This window comes from Miscanthus floridulus, chromosome 10 (genome assembly GCF_019320115.1).
Source record: "Miscanthus floridulus cultivar M001 chromosome 10, ASM1932011v1, whole genome shotgun sequence".
Classification (NCBI taxonomy): Eukaryota; Viridiplantae; Streptophyta; class Magnoliopsida; order Poales; family Poaceae; genus Miscanthus; species Miscanthus floridulus.
In genome coordinates, this window is record NC_089589.1 from 4,897,701 (window position 1) to 4,913,183 (window position 15,483).

Genomic DNA, 15,483 nt, shown 5'->3' on the forward strand with positions numbered 1-15,483 from the left:
TTGCCTCGTCCAGCGGAGGACGCATGACGGACGGCTTGCCTTAGAGTCGATAAGGTAGAACACCTTACCATGCACCACAATCCAGCCGTTGCCGTTGGCGCCACCGCCTGAGGGGGAAAACCGCCCTTTGGTGTTGCGTGCCTGTGTCTTTGCGTTCCAGCCGTGGCAGCCGGACATTGCCACACACGCGAGGGGAGATGGAGGCGACGATGGGGTTTAGAGAGGAGGAGGCGAGGGTTTGGAGGAGAGGAGGAGGCGGAGTGGGTGACGGTTTGGGAGAGGAGGATGCAGAGTGAGCGAGGGTCATATTACATATAGCAGAACTAGAGGCGGCCGCTATCCAACCGTCTCTATAACTAGCTCTATAGAGGCGGCTAGAGTTACCAGCGGTCTCTGAAAATGATAGTATTTTCAGCGGCGGTTGATAACTCTAGCTGCCTCTATCGAGCCTATTGTAGAGACGGTTGGATATCGAGCCGCTTCCGAAGATGCATCTACAGAGGCGGATTATATCACAAGACATTACAGAAGCGGCTCAATCAAGAGCCACCTCTGTCGTAAAAATGGTCATGTTCCTAAAAAAGTTTTTATAGTAGTGTTAGAATACGTATCATATCTATGGCATCATTTTCATCTTATATATCCTACATATATATAGGATATTATTATTGTTGTTGTCGGAGAAATCAATGATAGAAAGCAGCTGGAAACTTGTGATGATGATTCCCTGGACTGTTATTATGCTTTAGTTATCAACGACAATTACAAATTATCTGATTTATTAGTGCAGTGCAAAACGAACACGAAAGAAATGTATTATTATCGTGCAAAACTAACAAGAGTTGGGACGTCTTTTTGTTTAGATATATATAGCCCAATTGGTTGTTTGTTAATCAACGCATTGTATATATACAGGGTTCGGTTCCTCAAATCTTTAACTACAACAACTTTATTCTTCGTATTTCAGTTCCATTATATAGTAAAATAATTTATAGGAAACCACAAAATAGAAGATAGATATGTATGTAGCTCAATTTGCAAAATTTAAACTAGAGTTGGCCATGTATCTCAATTAGTTGGCAACGCCAACAAAATTAAACTATTTTCTTTTGTTTCTCTTCCAGGACAAATAAAATCATCAAATATTTTATAGTAGCTCAACTTGTAGTCTGTGTAGTCTATGCATGACGAAGTTGTATTCAAATATTCCATGACTAAATTTAAACGGTACAAAGTGATTTGTAGTGGAAAACATAAATGGAAATTGTCCCTTGCTCTTACGGTTTATATTCCTTCTTATCTCTACTCCATGAAAATCATAAAATCAATTCATAATTGCAAAACCAAATTACAACTGGGCATGCATGTGCTCATTTAGAGTGTTAACCTATGTGTCCCATCCCCAATTAATGTTTGGTACTTTTAACGGTGAAAATCTAAAGGAACTCAGGGATGTATTTGAACTGGTAGACTGTTAATCTATGCATGATGTAAAGATACCGCTTTGAATTTTGCTTCCTAAAGCGGTTTCCTGAAATGTTATATTGTTTTATTAATTCATATATATTTTGTGTACACGAAATTACGTCCCGGGGATGTAGCTCAAATGGTAGAGCGCTCGCTTTGCATGCGAGAGGCACGGGGTTCGATCCCCCGCATCTCCATCCATTTCTATATTTTTTTTTTGTTCCTTGTTGTTGTCATCGTTTTTAGCCCTTTTTTTTGCCCTTCCTCTCCCCTGCCGCCGTCGGTGACCTGGCCCACAGGTCATCCTCAGCCAGGCACACGACACGGCACCCACCCCTGGCCCCCGCCATTATCAGCAGCGCAGCAGCTTCGCCTTCGACTTCTCCCGCCGCTCCGTTCTTTTCGCATTTCCCTCCATCTCCATCCTCGCCGCTTCGTTTGTCGCTTCCTCCCCCTCCCCCTGCCCCCGCCGCCAGCCGTGCCGATTCGGACAACCGCCGGCGCGCGCGGATGGCGTCGGCGGCGTTCAAGTCCACCACGCGCCGCGCCCTCCACGCCACCACTACCACCACCACCTCCTCCCGCTCCGACCCCCCGCCGTGCCCGCGCCGCACCCGCTCGCGCTCCGTCAGCGCGGCGCCCCGGCCCCGCGCCGCCCACGAGGACTACGCCAACACGCGCACCAACCCGCTCTTCGACTCCGCGGCCTCCCCGTCCGCCTCGCCACCTCCGCCGCCCCCCGGCGCGGCTGCTAGTGGTGCTGGTGCTAGCTCCTCCCGCGGGGATGTGGCGGGGCGGGAGAGAGGGCGTGAGCCGCGGCTCAAGGGCGGGGAGCGCGGCGGCGGAGGGAGGGCGCGGTCGGCCTCCGTCGCGCCGCCGCAGCGGCGGCACACCGCCTCGGTGTCGTCGGTGGCGGACTCTGCTGGCGATATCGGCGGGAGGAGGGCTTCGCGGGCGCGGTCGGTGGCCGACGACGCACGCACCTACCGGGGCTCTGATGTCAGTCTACTCTCTGCTTCACGTTTCACCCGGAAATTGCGTGTCAAGAAAAGCTCCCGCTTTTCGATATAAACTTTCCATGTTTTCCCCTTTCTATTTATGGTCCAAGCAGTACTAAAGTGTGGACATATAGACTAATCTGACACTCAATCTGCACTATCTCCTGACTGACATCAGGGAATGCCAATTAATCTGAAGTTTTTGTCTTTCTTACATCTGACAGACCGATGCAGAAACCAGGGATGTCGCAAGGAAATTGCAGTCATGGAGGAGCTGGCATTCAGTTCCAGAGGTATCTCTACTCTGGTTTTGAATGTTAGATGGTTTATGTGTGTATATGCTGCGTGACATAACTATTTGTACTTCAAAGGAACTTGTATTCTCATAAATTTACACACCTCGCAGGGCAAGCATCGGGGAACTGATGCAAGTTGTTCATCCCAGGTGTCAACAACCGTAGCGGTAGGTGAAAATAGTTCGTGGGGATTTACTGGCAACATGAATATGTGAGTGACTACTAGTGTTTATTGTACACAGGGGTGCCGGCAAATGGATGAAGCTACCCATTCAGAGTCTAGCACTGTTGTTTCTTCACCTGGCCATCTCCAGCATGTAAGAACTAGTGAATTTCTCGTGTAAAAGCTATTGTTGTTGCAATTTATTGGTGTAGCTATGAACTCTTAAAAAAGATTACTTTTGAACATTTATGTGTGCTTATGCAATTTTCCTTTTCTAGCGTTATTGCAATGCATATGCCATTATGCTGCCCACTTGTGTTTGTCTGAGTTCACAGCATGGTCTCTTTCAATATAATATAAAATATTGTCAGGTTGAAAATGTGTTTTTAGAAATATTTGGCTAGTCCTGCTTTCCCTTTGTAAAGGAGAAAAGGTAGCCTTTATTTCCAGCTTTTGCTTTGAATTTTACTTTACTGTTTTTTGATCTTTGAGGAAAAAACTTTCCTGTTTTTCTCTACTATATTCTGTCTGGAGCTTTCATTCATATTTTATTCCCTTATGCTAAGTTGTTAGTGATGCTACTATTCTTCTTTGACCATAGACCATTTGGCAGCAGAACCATTCAACTGTACCAGTGGATCCAGTTCTGGAAATTCCTCCTGAGTTCGATCCAGATTCTGCTGAGTTTATCTCTGACATAAGTGATTATGTGACAGAATATGGAAAGAAAAATATTGTGGAAATCCCTATTGATTTTGACACAGATGCTGCTGAGCTGGTTTCTGAGTCCAGGAACAGTGCAGCAAAACAGCACTGGGAGCAAATGGAAATTTCTCTTGAGTTTGATACAGATGCTTCTGAGCTGGTTTCAGACATATGGCACCATGGAGCAAACCTGCAAAGGGGGGAATTGGAAGCTTCTCTTGAGTTTGATCCTGACACCTCTGAGCTGGCTCCTGACATAACAGAATATACATTAAAACTCAAACAGGTCTGATAACTATTGTGCCAACTGTGTCATGCCTTTAGTTAAATGTAGTCATCAATTATAACCTTTTACTGCTGGATTGCAGTCACATGAACGTGCTCGAAAGCTTAGGGCAGATTTGGCAGTTGAAGAACAGCGGGAACAAGAACTGAGCAGAATGCTGAAGGGCATAGTAACAGTTCCAAATTTTACCGAGACACATAAAAAACGGCCAAGAAGAAAGGTAAAGATCTACTATTCCAGACAGCAGTAGAACCCATTTATATATTCCATCTAGAGATTGATTTGTTTTGATAATATTCAATAAATCAATCTTGAGCTGACCTGTTATGTCTGCTTTAACAGAGTAGCATAGAAAGACTGAAAGTGTCAAGGCATTTAGCTGAAGAGGCAATGAATTATTTTGAGGAATGTGTTTCAATTTCAACAATGGATAGCACTGATTTCTCATCACCTGAGGACCCTCAACCAAATTCAGTTGTGAATGTGCCACCAAAGAGCAATAGTAGATTCTTCCACAAAGGGAGATCAATCTTTCAAGAACCCCACACTCCGGCTGATCAACATGCCCATCATGAGGTTAGTGAATTGATTTTTCTCTGTGTTTGGTGTTTTTTTTTTTGAAACAAAGGCAGGAGCTCTGCCGCTCAATTAAGACGAAAGAATTTATGTACAAGAGGGCTAGCCAACGTGATTTCAAAAAGGGCACCCGATAGGCTAACCAACCCACACGACGCAGCTGAGCACTAACACGGCACACTACCATGGGTCATCGTTGCTGAGCATGGCTGAAGACGCCAGCAGCTCCGACTTCTCATGGCAGTCCACACACAAGCCACCCACCAACGAGCCTGAAGCAAGTGGCCGCAACCGGTCATTGTTGCCAAGCTCAAGCACCCCGCAAAGAGCAGCTCTAACTTCCAATCACAGCCACACGCCTCACCTCCAGCGCTTGCCGACCCCTAGCAGACCCTAGCCTATGATGAAGGTGGGGGGCTCGCCGCATGTCATCGTTGTCGAGCCACGTCCCTGACACAGCAGCTTCGACTTCTCGCAGCAAGACCCGCCTCCACGCGTCATCGAGGCGCCAAGAAGCGAAGAACAATCACCGAGGAGACATCGAGGCCACGACGAAATCCAAACGCGATGCCTTCAGGAAGGTAGCGACGCCGATGGCGCCACCGTCGCATGTCCAAAGTGGACCGGGTTTTCACCCTTGGATCATAGTGCTAGAGGGGATACATGACGCCCCCAACAGGGAAAGCGGCACCCACAGGTGTCGCCATCGCTAGGCTTTCGCCCAAGGAGTCCTCTAGCACGAACGTCGGGCCAAGAAGCAAGGCCCCTTGCCATCCATCACTGCCTTCGCCGTTGTCCTACCGCTCCACAGTAACCCCTTCAGAGGGGCATCGACGCGCCGGCTGCACGCAGCAGCCGCATAGCTGCGTCGGCCGTCACCCCCTCCGGCCGGGCAATGCGGAGTCGGATCTGACTCCGCTGCTCGCGAAACACCGCCGCGCGACCAACGCCTCAGCCGTCCGCTGTCGCCGGCTCTTGGCACGTGCTGCCGACGCTGCGACCCGACGTCAGCCACCACCAGACATGTGCCCCACCCCCGTGGGCGCCGCTCTCTGCCCAGTGGTGTCAGAACCGGTAGTAGAGCACCGGTGCCGACACCCTTTGCTGTCGCCGCCGCCTCCGCCTTGGCCAGCCACCGCCATCGCTAGCCCTCCGAGTGCCGGATCCAGGCGCCGGAGCTCCAAATCCGGCCGCGTGGACACCGGATCCAGACGCCCAGGACTCGATCCAGCGATCCGGGCCAATGCCGCCGCCGCCGCCAAGTCTGGAGGAAGGGACGGGCGAGGGAGAAGGGGATCCGCTGGGCTCCACGCAGCCCGTGTGGAAGGAGAGCCGCCGGCTCGCTGTCACCTGTGCCTCCAAATCACGAGGAGAGGAGGATCCCCGCCACCGCCATCCCGGCGAGCCGCGTGGCCATGCCGGCGGCCAGCTCCGGCGGCGGCGTGGCAGGGGGAGGGGAGGGAAGGGGCGGCTGCTAGGGTTTGGGAGGGAGCGGCCGCCCGTGTCACCCGCGGGGGAGCAACGCGGGGGCGAGAGAGAAAAGAACTAGGGTCGTTTTGTAGTTATAGTCAGAAGTTTTCTTGGGATATGTTGTGCATCCTTATTTCTTGATATGATCTCCAGCAAATGAAGTGTTCTGGATCACGGGGAGCACCACAAAATCTCAATATTATATTCATAAGTTCTATATATTTTCTCCTTTTTTTTGGGAAAAAAATTTGAACACCTCTTTAGTTGATTTTGGATATAAACATGCTGTTTCTTACCTAGCTTACAGTGGTCCCATGAGATAGAAATAGTACCTGAGCTGTGGATCATCCTGAAAACCATATTTACTAACATACTATGTTATATATCGATTGGTTGTCATAAATCAAAATATCATCCTTCATAGTTCATAGTTGTCACCCTTCTCTTGTTTTCATGTTGTAGGGTTATCTATATTAGTTCTTTCTGTATGATGTATAGATTTATAGGATACCGTCACCCTAAATCATCCTTGGCATCTTGTTAGAATGCAATTTTGATTCCCCCCTTCCCCTTCTCCCAGGAATCTGACAAGCAAACTCAGTGCTCAATTAGCGCAACTGGATCTGATGTGTCTGACAGTGTTATCTTTAGTCACACAAATGGCGCTGGTTTGAAAATTAGGAGCATCTCCAGTGATGATCCTGATGGCTTTGACACTCCACGGAGCAGAAGTTCTTGTTTCTCTTTCACCCATGAGCCAGTAAAAAGGGTTGAAAACTGTGATGTTCGGCAATACCTTGGGAATTTTGGAAGGGGAAACAGTAGCCGAGAGCTAAAAGAGACAAGGTCAAGTTATTTTGCTGATGACTATGCCTCACAGAAAGTTAACCCGGACTTACTAAAGGATATGGTGACCTTTCAGAATCGAATAGAATATGGAGGGCTTGTTATATGTAACATTAGAACATTCTGACAATGAACAGAGCCACGTCCAAAGAAGTTAAGTACTCCGTATATCATGATGTAATTATAAAGAGACTAGCATTGTGCAAGTATTTGTGTAGTGGGCATAGTAGTCCATCTGCTTGTTTTTTTTTTCTTGGCAAATGTGATTTTTTTTGCTGACTGCTATAACCTTTTATCATGTTTCTGTACTGATCCTGCATGTTTTTTTTTGTGGGAATAATTTACACCATGTACCACTATAGGACGAAGAACTGATCATGATGTTTGAGCAGTTGATGCAAGAATTGTTAAGGGACGAGACTGCCACTTATTTTTGTTTATTAAATCTCTGTCGCTAGTGTTTGTTAATTGTTATCAACATTGCGAGTCATTACGTGCTATTACCGATGTTTTGTCTGTAGTGATAGGCTGATAGCATGTGCCACCTATTAAGAACAAACAAAGGGGAAAAAAAAGACCACAGATCAAGCCTCACTAATCCCCATCTGGCACTAAAGCGAGGAGGTGATTGAGTCCTCGAGCTCCAGCCAGACCCCAGGGAAAACTTTCATCACTAACCGACAGCAAAGCTCTAGCGACACTGGGAGAGGCTTCATCAAACACACATCGATTACGATGGTTCCACAGCGTCCAAGCACCCAGGACGATCAGAGAATTCAGCCCTTTTCGAATGAGATCAGGAACACAGCTGCCGCTAAGATCCCACCATTCCTCAAAAGAATTTGCCTCTGGCTGTGGGGTGAGAGATTGCAACCCAACCCTTGGTAGAATGTTGAACCAAAACTTCCGGGCAAAGACGCACTCTAGTAAAAGGTGATTGATGTTTTCAGGAGCTTGATCACAGTGTGGGCAGCTTGTAGGATGAGGTAGATTCCTCCTTGCTAAGCAATCGGCTGTCCAACACCTATCTCTGATTACCAACCACATGAAGAATCGGCACTTGCCAGGCGCCCAATTCTTTCGGATCCTCTCCCATGAGCTAAAGACCACCATTCCATGAAACTGGTTTTCGCAAGCTGACTTTGCTGAGTATTTGCCATCACTAGAGAACCTCCAAATATGAAATATGAGTATCATCAATCTCTGGCTGCAGGCCCACTTCAGAGAGTAAATCCCATAAGGTCAGATATTCATCCATGACTTTCCCAGCCAGAGCCCCCTGGATATATCTCGCCCACGCATTATTAGTGAGTGCCTCCTGAACAGTTCTTTTCTTGGCTCTTCTGTTGGATACTATTGCAAAGACTCGTGGTGCTAAATATTATTATGGACATGTAACACATAAGCTAGCAGCAGTCAGCAACACATTACTGTAGATCTGTTGTACACATAAGCTAGCTTCGGCCATGTAACCATCTGTCTAACCAGAACAGAGTTGAAGCCCATTACCCACTTTGTCCTCATAGCTATGGAGAAAAGGTCCTGAGCACATCTATGGACTGAAAAATTGAAGGAAGCCCAGGGTAGGTTTTTTTCCCCTTTCTATGTTCTTAATAGATAATAGGTGTTCTTTTCCTGTACTAGAGTGTTGGTTTGGATGCTGTAAGGGTTTTTACCTTTTTTATCTTAATATAATGATGGGCCCTATAATGATACATAACTCTTCTACGTGTTCGAGAAAAAAAAAATGATACATGATAGCATGTACCGTGTTATCACTTTTCTTCAGTGCGGACATGCCACGTTGTCTGTTGAGGTGTAGACTTCATATAGGAGTAGCGTCGAGTCGATTTCCAATGTCAATTCTAGAATTGAGTTCTGGTCAAGAAACGATGTGGAGGGAAATAGAAAAGGTGAAGTTGCAGATGCAAGGTGTGAGCAGCTGCTGTTCCGAGCTTTAACTTATCAGTCAAGGTACAGTGTTTTTATCTCATAACAAAACAACTTTAGTCGGTTTATCTGCAGAAACTCAGTCGAACAGCTAAGAATCATGTAGTACAATAATCTTCCTAGTAATATGTATTCCTTCGACCTTTCTTGTTTGGTCATTACTCATTGATATACATGACGTGCAAAAAGAGGACATGATGTAATATAAACATATATAAAGGTACAGGTTCAATTCCTCACATCTCCAAAAATTTATCGTTTTCTTTTATCATAATGATAACTCCTCGCATCTCCAAAAAGAATCATTCTGTCGGTGCAGAATATGACCAACTAGTAAATATTTATAGTTTTGCCGTACGTTGTGATCGGAGGTGGCATAGCACTCAATGACACAGGGTTTATACTGGTTTAGACAACGTGTCCTACGTTCAGTTTGGGTCGATCAGTGACTTTATTCCTGAGCCCAGGTGCTTGAAGTTTGCAGTGGGGTTACAAACGAGAAGGAGAAAGATGGGGTGTACAAGAGGTCCGGTCGGCTCCGGTCGGAAGGGCCAAGAGCGACAGGAGCTACGCTATGAGCTAAGTGTTCAAGCGTGTGCTTGGGGTACGAACCCGGCGGTTCTGTGGTTGTGAGCTGACGGACTCGATCGATGTTGGTTTTCTCAAAAGGACTAGAGAAGCTCTCCTTTGTTGGAGGGAGCGCATCCCCTTTTATAGATAAAAGGGATGGCTTTACAAGTGAGAGGGTGAGGGTACGTATGCTACTGGGCTCTATCGCCCATGCCGACGGATACAAGATAATGGTAGACGCCTACAACACTGTTGGTCGTCACTGTAGAGTGTCAGATGCACGTGGGAGGTTGCGTTGCCTTCTTCAGAAATGGTAGATGTCGGTACCTGCAAACACTGTTGATGCCTAGAGGCATGTGAGGAGTTTCACCACGTTCACCTAGTACGGTAAATCCCGACGCCCACAACACTATCGATGCCCAGAGGCATGTGGGGGGCCTTACCGTATGGGAGTTAACGACGCCTACACTACTGTAGAAGGAAATGTCGGCGCCTACAATACTGTTCGTGTCACGGTGGTTGCAGAGTATGATACTAGGGGATAGTCCCTGGTATCGTGGTATACCAGTGAGAGGGTGAGAGTTTGTGTTTTTCCTTCGTTGATTGGGTCCTTCGGAGTATGAGATTGCCGACTTCGAGTGTCCTCCCTCTGATCTTCCTTTCGTGGTACCTGCGGAGGGTTTGTTGGTAGTGGGAGGAGCGGATGATGGTCGTCTCACGGGCCTCTTCGAGCAAGTCGACCGCGTCTTGCTGAGCCTCCGCGGCCTGGTCGTGGTCAAAGGCCTTGACCCTTGGACACCGTGGTCGAGGTCGGAGGGCAGCACTGCCTCAGCTCTGTAGGCCAGGAAGAAGGGTGTGAACCCTATGGATCGGTTTGGGGTCGTTCTTAGGCTCCATAGGATCACTGGAACCTCTGTAACCCATCGCCCGACGTATTTGTTGAGTCGGTTGAAGATGCGTGACTTAAGTCCCTGGAGGACCATGCCATTGGCACGTTCGACCTGACCGTTAGTTCGTGGCTGTCCGACCGAAGCCCAGTCGATCCTGATGCCATATCCATCGCTGAAGTCTAGGAACTTCTTTTCGGTGAAGTTGGTCCCATGGTCAGTGATGATACAGTTAGGAACGTCGAACCGGTAGATGATGTCGAGGAAGAACTTGACTGCCTCCTCCGAGCAGATGTTGGTGATGGGATTGGCCTCTATCCACTTGGTGAACTTGTCGATTGCTACGAGTAGGTGAGTGAAACCGCCTAGGCCCTTCTTGAGTGGTCCCACCATATCGAGGCCCTAGACCGCGAATGGCCAGGTGATGGGAATGGTTTGGAGCTCCTGTGCCGGCAAATGAGTTTGCCGAGCATAGAACCGGCATCCTTCACACTTGCGGACGACCTCCTATGCATCTCGTAGCGCAGTGGGCCAGTAAAAACCTTGGCGAAAGGCTTTTCCAACCAGCGACCGTGGGGCCGCGTGATGTCCGCAAATCTCGGCATGGACCTCGAGGAGGAGCTGCCTCCCCCGGTTGGTGGGGATACACTTCATGAGTACCCCTGACGGACTCCGTTTGTAGAGCTCGTCACTGAGCACGATGAAGGTCTTGGTGCATCGAGCGATCCGTCGGGCTTCAGTCCTTTCGGGCGGGAGAACCTCCTCGAGGAGGTAGGCGAGTAGCGGTACTCGCTAGTCGGTTTGATCGAGTGCCAATACGACGATGTTTACGGGTGACGTTGTCATAGAGGTACTGGGATCGGAGCCCTCGAGCGTCGGCTTGGCGTTGGGGTCGGAGCCCCCGAGCGCCGGCTGGGTGTTGGGGTTGGAGCCCCCGAGCGCCGGTTGGGCATCGGGGTGTTTCTAGATCAGACTTTCTGGGATGCGGGCGGATGGCTCGTGGATGTCGTTGATGAAGACCCCGCTCGGGGATGGATCCCGTCTGGCGGCCAATTTTGCAAGGAAATCGGCGGCATCGTTGTCCCTTCGAGGGACATGATGCAGCTCGATCCCTTGGAATTTGTCCTTGAGCTTGGGCACCTCTTGGCAGTATGCTATCATGAGGGGGCTTTTGTAGGAGGACTCCTTCATGACCTGATCCACGACTAGTTTTGAGTCACCGCAAACATAGAGTCGCGTAGCACTGAGCTCGATGGCGATGCGTAGTCCATTGATAAGGGCCTCGTATTCCACGGCATTGTTTGAGGCTAAAAAATGGAGGCGGATGGCGTAGCGGAGCCTACTCCCATCTAGGGAGATCAGAACCACTCCAGCCCCCGAGCTGGGCGCCATTACAGACCCGTCGAAGTACATTGTCCAGTACTCGTGGGTGACATCCGGGGTCGGTAGCTGGACCTCCGTCCATTCAGCGACAAAATCCACGAGAGCCTGAGACTTAATAGCGGTGCGAGGGGTATATCTGATGTCATGGCCCATGAGTTCGAGCGCCCACTTGGAGATTCGTCCCACGGTGTCGCGGTTGCAGATGATGTCTCCGAGTGGGTATGAAGTGACGACCGCAACTTCGTGGTCGGTGAAGTAGTGTAGGAGCTTCCTAGTCACCATTAGCATGGCGTACAGGAGTTTCTACACCTAGGGGTACCAGACATTTGGGTCGGTGAGTACCTCCCCGACGAAGTATACGGGTCGCTGAACTTTGAGCTAGCGTCCTGGTTCCTCCCTTTCGACGACCAGGGCGGCACTCACGACATGGTTGCTTGCCGCGACGTACAAGAGGAGGGGTTCTCCCTATTCGGGAGCGATGAGGATTGGGGCCGACATCAGGGACGCTTTGAGGCTTTCCAGAGCCTACTGGGCTTCCTCAGTCCAAACGAAGGCATCCGTCTTTTTGAGGAGCTTGTAGAGCGGCATCCCCCGTTCGCTGAGCCGGGAGATGAAGCGGCTCAGGGCAGCCAGACAGCCGGTGAGCCTTTGTATGCCCTTGACGTTGCGTATGGGGCCCATGTTGGAAATGGCCGTGATCTTTTTGGGGTTGGCCTAAATGCCGTGCTCGGGCATGATGTATCCAAGCAGCTTCCCCTTCGAAACCCCAAAAACACATTTTTTGGGATCCAGCTTGATGTTGAACCTTTGGAGGTTCGCGAATGTTGCGGCCAAGTTTGCGATTAGATCGTGAGCTTGAGCCGTTTTTACCACGATGTCATCAACGTAGATGGCAATCGTTGGTTTCGGTCGCTTGGCCCGGCTAGGCTGATCGAGCGGGTCGATTTGGTCAGCGAAACAGTGCTGCATGCACCTTTGGTAGGTGGCGCCAGCGTTCTTCAGGCCAAAAGGCATGGTCACATAGCAGTACGAACCATACAGGGTGATGAACGAGGTTGTGAGCTGATTGGATTCTTTCATCGCAATCTGGTGATAGCCTGAGTAGGCATCCAGAAAGGAGAGGATCTCGCAACCTGAGGTGGAGTTGACTATCTGGTCTATGCGTGGCAAAGGAAAGTGATCCTTTGGACACGCTTTGTTGAGGCTAGTATAATCAATGCACATTCTCTACTTCCCGGTCTTCTTTTTAACAAGAATGGGATATGCAAGCCAGTCGGAGTGGAAAACCTCTCTGATGAACCCAGCTGCTAGGAGTTTAGCGATCTCCTCGCCTATGGCCTTGCTTCTCTCATCGTCGAAGTGACGCAGGCGCTGCTTGGCGGGCTTCGAGCCCGAGATGAGGCGCAGAGCATGCTCGACGACCTCCCGCGGTATGCCCGGCATGTCAGAAGGCTGCCATGCGAAGACATCGTCATTGGCGCACAGGAAGTCAACGAGCTCGCATTCCTATTTGGCCGGGAGCTAGGTCCCGATCCGTAGCATTTTGGTTGGGTCGGCGAGGTCGATACCTACCGCCTTGGTTTCCTCAAGCGGGCGGAAGGCCGTCGAGGAAGTCAGTTTGTTGCAGTCTGGGACTACTGGGGTTGACGACTCCCTGAGCCGCGGGAGCTCGGACGAGTTGACGACCGCAGTGGTGAGCTCGTAGTGCCCGCGGTCGCACATGAAGGCTTGCGAGAAGGCGTTACTCATGGTGATGACGCCGTTTGGTCCTGGCATCTTCAGCTTGAGATAGGTGTAGTTGGGGATTGCCATGAATCTTGCATAGCATGGCCGCCCCAAGATGGCGTGGTAGGACCCTGGAAAGTCTACCGCCTCAAAGGTGAGGACCTCTGAGCGGAAGTTGGACCGGCCGCCAAACGTGACGGGCAGATCGATCTGTCTGAGCGGGTATGCCTGTGCTCCCGGGATTACCCCGTGGAAGGGGGAACCTACCGAGCGAAGCTCCGATCGGGGGATATGTATGGCATCGAGGGTGTCGACGTATAGGATGTTGAGGCCGCTGCCTCTGTCCATCAGCACTTTGGTGAGGCGCTTCTTGCGGACGATGGGGTCGACAACGAGCGGGTAGCTTCCTGGCCTTGCGATGTGGGAGGGATGGTCCCTATGATCAAAGGTGATCGGAGATTTTGACCAGCTAAGGAAGGAGGGGACGGCCATCTCGGCGGCGTATGACTCCCTGTAGCGCACCTTGTGCTAGCGTTTCGTCTAGATGGCGTCGGACCCGCCGAAGATCATGATGCACTCCTCAGGTTCAGGGAAGCCATCTTTGTCCTTGCCTGTCGTGCCTCCTTTCTTGGCCACTGCCTCTTTGCCGTCTCCCTCCTTTGGCCCATTGGCCTATCGGAGGAAACATTTGAGGAGCTCGCAGTCCTTGAAGAGGTGCTTGATGGAGTAGGCATGGTTAGTGCACAGACTATCCATGAGCTTGTTGAATTGGTCAGGCAGCCCCTGTTGGGTCTGCTTGCCCGTTCGATCAGCCGCGGCGACCATCGTGGTGTTGTCCGATCGGTGCCGATCCTTTTTGTTCTTCTTGCCCCTTTATGTGGAGGGGACCTCGTCTTGGTCCGCATGCTTGGCCTTGACTTTGTCCTAGCCTCTCCTAAAGACCGCTCTGACTACCTCCTCGCTAGAGGCGTGGTTAGTGGTGATGTTGAGCAGGTCGCGGGTGGTACAGGGCTTCAGGTAGCCAAGCTTGTGGATCAGGGACTCGTAGTTCATCCCGGAGAGGAACGTGCTGATGATGTCTGCATCGATGACATCTGGGAGGGAGTTGCATCATTGGGAGAACCTGTGGATGTAATCCCACAGGGACTCACTGGGCTCCTGCTGGTAGCTCTTAAGGTCCCAGGAGTTTCTAGGATGGACATACGTCCCCTAGAAATTTCCGACGAAGACCCTCTTGAGGTCTGCCCAATCGTGGATGTTGTCATGCGGGAGGAATTCAAGCCATGCCCGAACATGCTCCCCTACGTAAATGGGAAGATACTAAATGATGAAATAGTCATCATCCACTCCTCCGGCCCAACAGGCGAGCCAAAAGTCTTCGAGCCAAATGTCTGGGTTTGTCTCCCCGGAGTATTTGGTGATGTTGGTGGGTGGTCGGAAATGACGTGGGAATGGTGCTCTTCGGATACGTCGGCCGAAGGCCCGTGGTCTCGGGCCCTCAAGGATGGGACTCCGGTCGTCCGATCGGCGACCACGCTTGGGGTGTGTTTCGCCGCTCCCCTCGATGGTCCGGCCAGGACCTATGTTGCCTGCTCCTACCGTCGCCCGACGGGCGTCATCATCGTGCTAGACCTGATGCTAGTTGCTGATGATGCTGCGAGCGTCCTGGTGTGAACCAGTCCATTCGTGCACCGGCGGTCGGTGCGGGGCGGGTACTAGGTCGGACCGTGATGCGGCCGCCGCCCCTTGGGCCGCACCTGGCGGCTGTAGCGGCGAGTGAATGGAGCGATCCATCTGGCGCGTCCCCGTTCCTCGGTGGGGAGGGAGGGCGCGTGTCAGAGTCACGATGCGGAGCTTTCCGTCTATTGAATGGCGACGGCTTCTACTATAACCCAGAGGTTCCGGTAGACCTCTCGCTCCCAAGGGTCGATGGGCTCAGGAACGCCGCACAGAAGCATCATCGCAGCGGCAATGTTCTGGCTGGCCCGAGCAAACTGTGGGGGATCGTTCCCCTCATTCATGATGTCGTGTTGGACCTGGTGGGCGTGGCCCCGGGCACCACCCGTCGGATGATGTGCATGTGGCGCAACATGCTGCACCGAATGTGCTAGCGCAGGCAGCGGATGGTTCTGCCGCCATTGTCGTAATTCCTCGGCGTGCG

At 50.7% G+C, this 15,483-nt stretch overlaps 2 protein-coding genes and 1 non-coding gene across 5 annotated transcripts; 2 read left to right on the plus strand and 1 right to left on the minus strand.

The window, feature by feature from the left end:
* The first annotated feature begins 1,591 nt into the window (after window positions 1-1,591).
* TRNAA-UGC (transfer RNA alanine (anticodon UGC)) lies at window positions 1,592-1,664 on the plus strand. The gene has a single exon. It is a non-coding gene; the product is annotated as a tRNA-Ala (tRNA).
* A 127-nt stretch (window positions 1,665-1,791) lies between these two features.
* On the plus strand, window positions 1,792-8,423 carry LOC136487541 (uncharacterized). Of its 3 annotated transcripts, none has more exons than XM_066484660.1 (8): window positions 1,792-2,466; window positions 2,690-2,758; window positions 2,872-2,928; window positions 3,004-3,078; window positions 3,538-3,915; window positions 3,998-4,135; window positions 4,258-4,491; window positions 6,542-8,423. In XM_066484660.1, exons 1-8 carry the CDS (start codon window positions 1,978-1,980, stop codon window positions 6,932-6,934), a joined length of 1,833 nt encoding a protein of 610 aa, XP_066340757.1. In that variant the 5' UTR covers window positions 1,792-1,977; the 3' UTR covers window positions 6,935-8,423. The 3 variants fall into 3 exon arrangements, with proteins under 3 accessions (XP_066340757.1, XP_066340759.1, XP_066340756.1); XM_066484662.1 differs by having other exon boundaries at window positions 3,541-3,915; XM_066484659.1 differs by having other exon boundaries at window positions 1,793-2,466; window positions 3,526-3,915.
* Window positions 8,424-12,824: 4,401 nt separating this feature from the next.
* LOC136487897 (uncharacterized) lies at window positions 12,825-13,814 on the minus strand. The gene is made up of 3 exons (XM_066484991.1): window positions 13,467-13,814; window positions 13,170-13,379; window positions 12,825-13,049 (listed from the first exon to the last, which is right to left on the minus strand). The coding sequence occupies exons 1-3, from the start codon at window positions 13,812-13,814 to the stop codon at window positions 12,825-12,827; spliced, it is 783 nt and encodes a 260-aa protein (XP_066341088.1).
* Window positions 13,815-15,483: the final 1,669 nt, after the last annotated feature.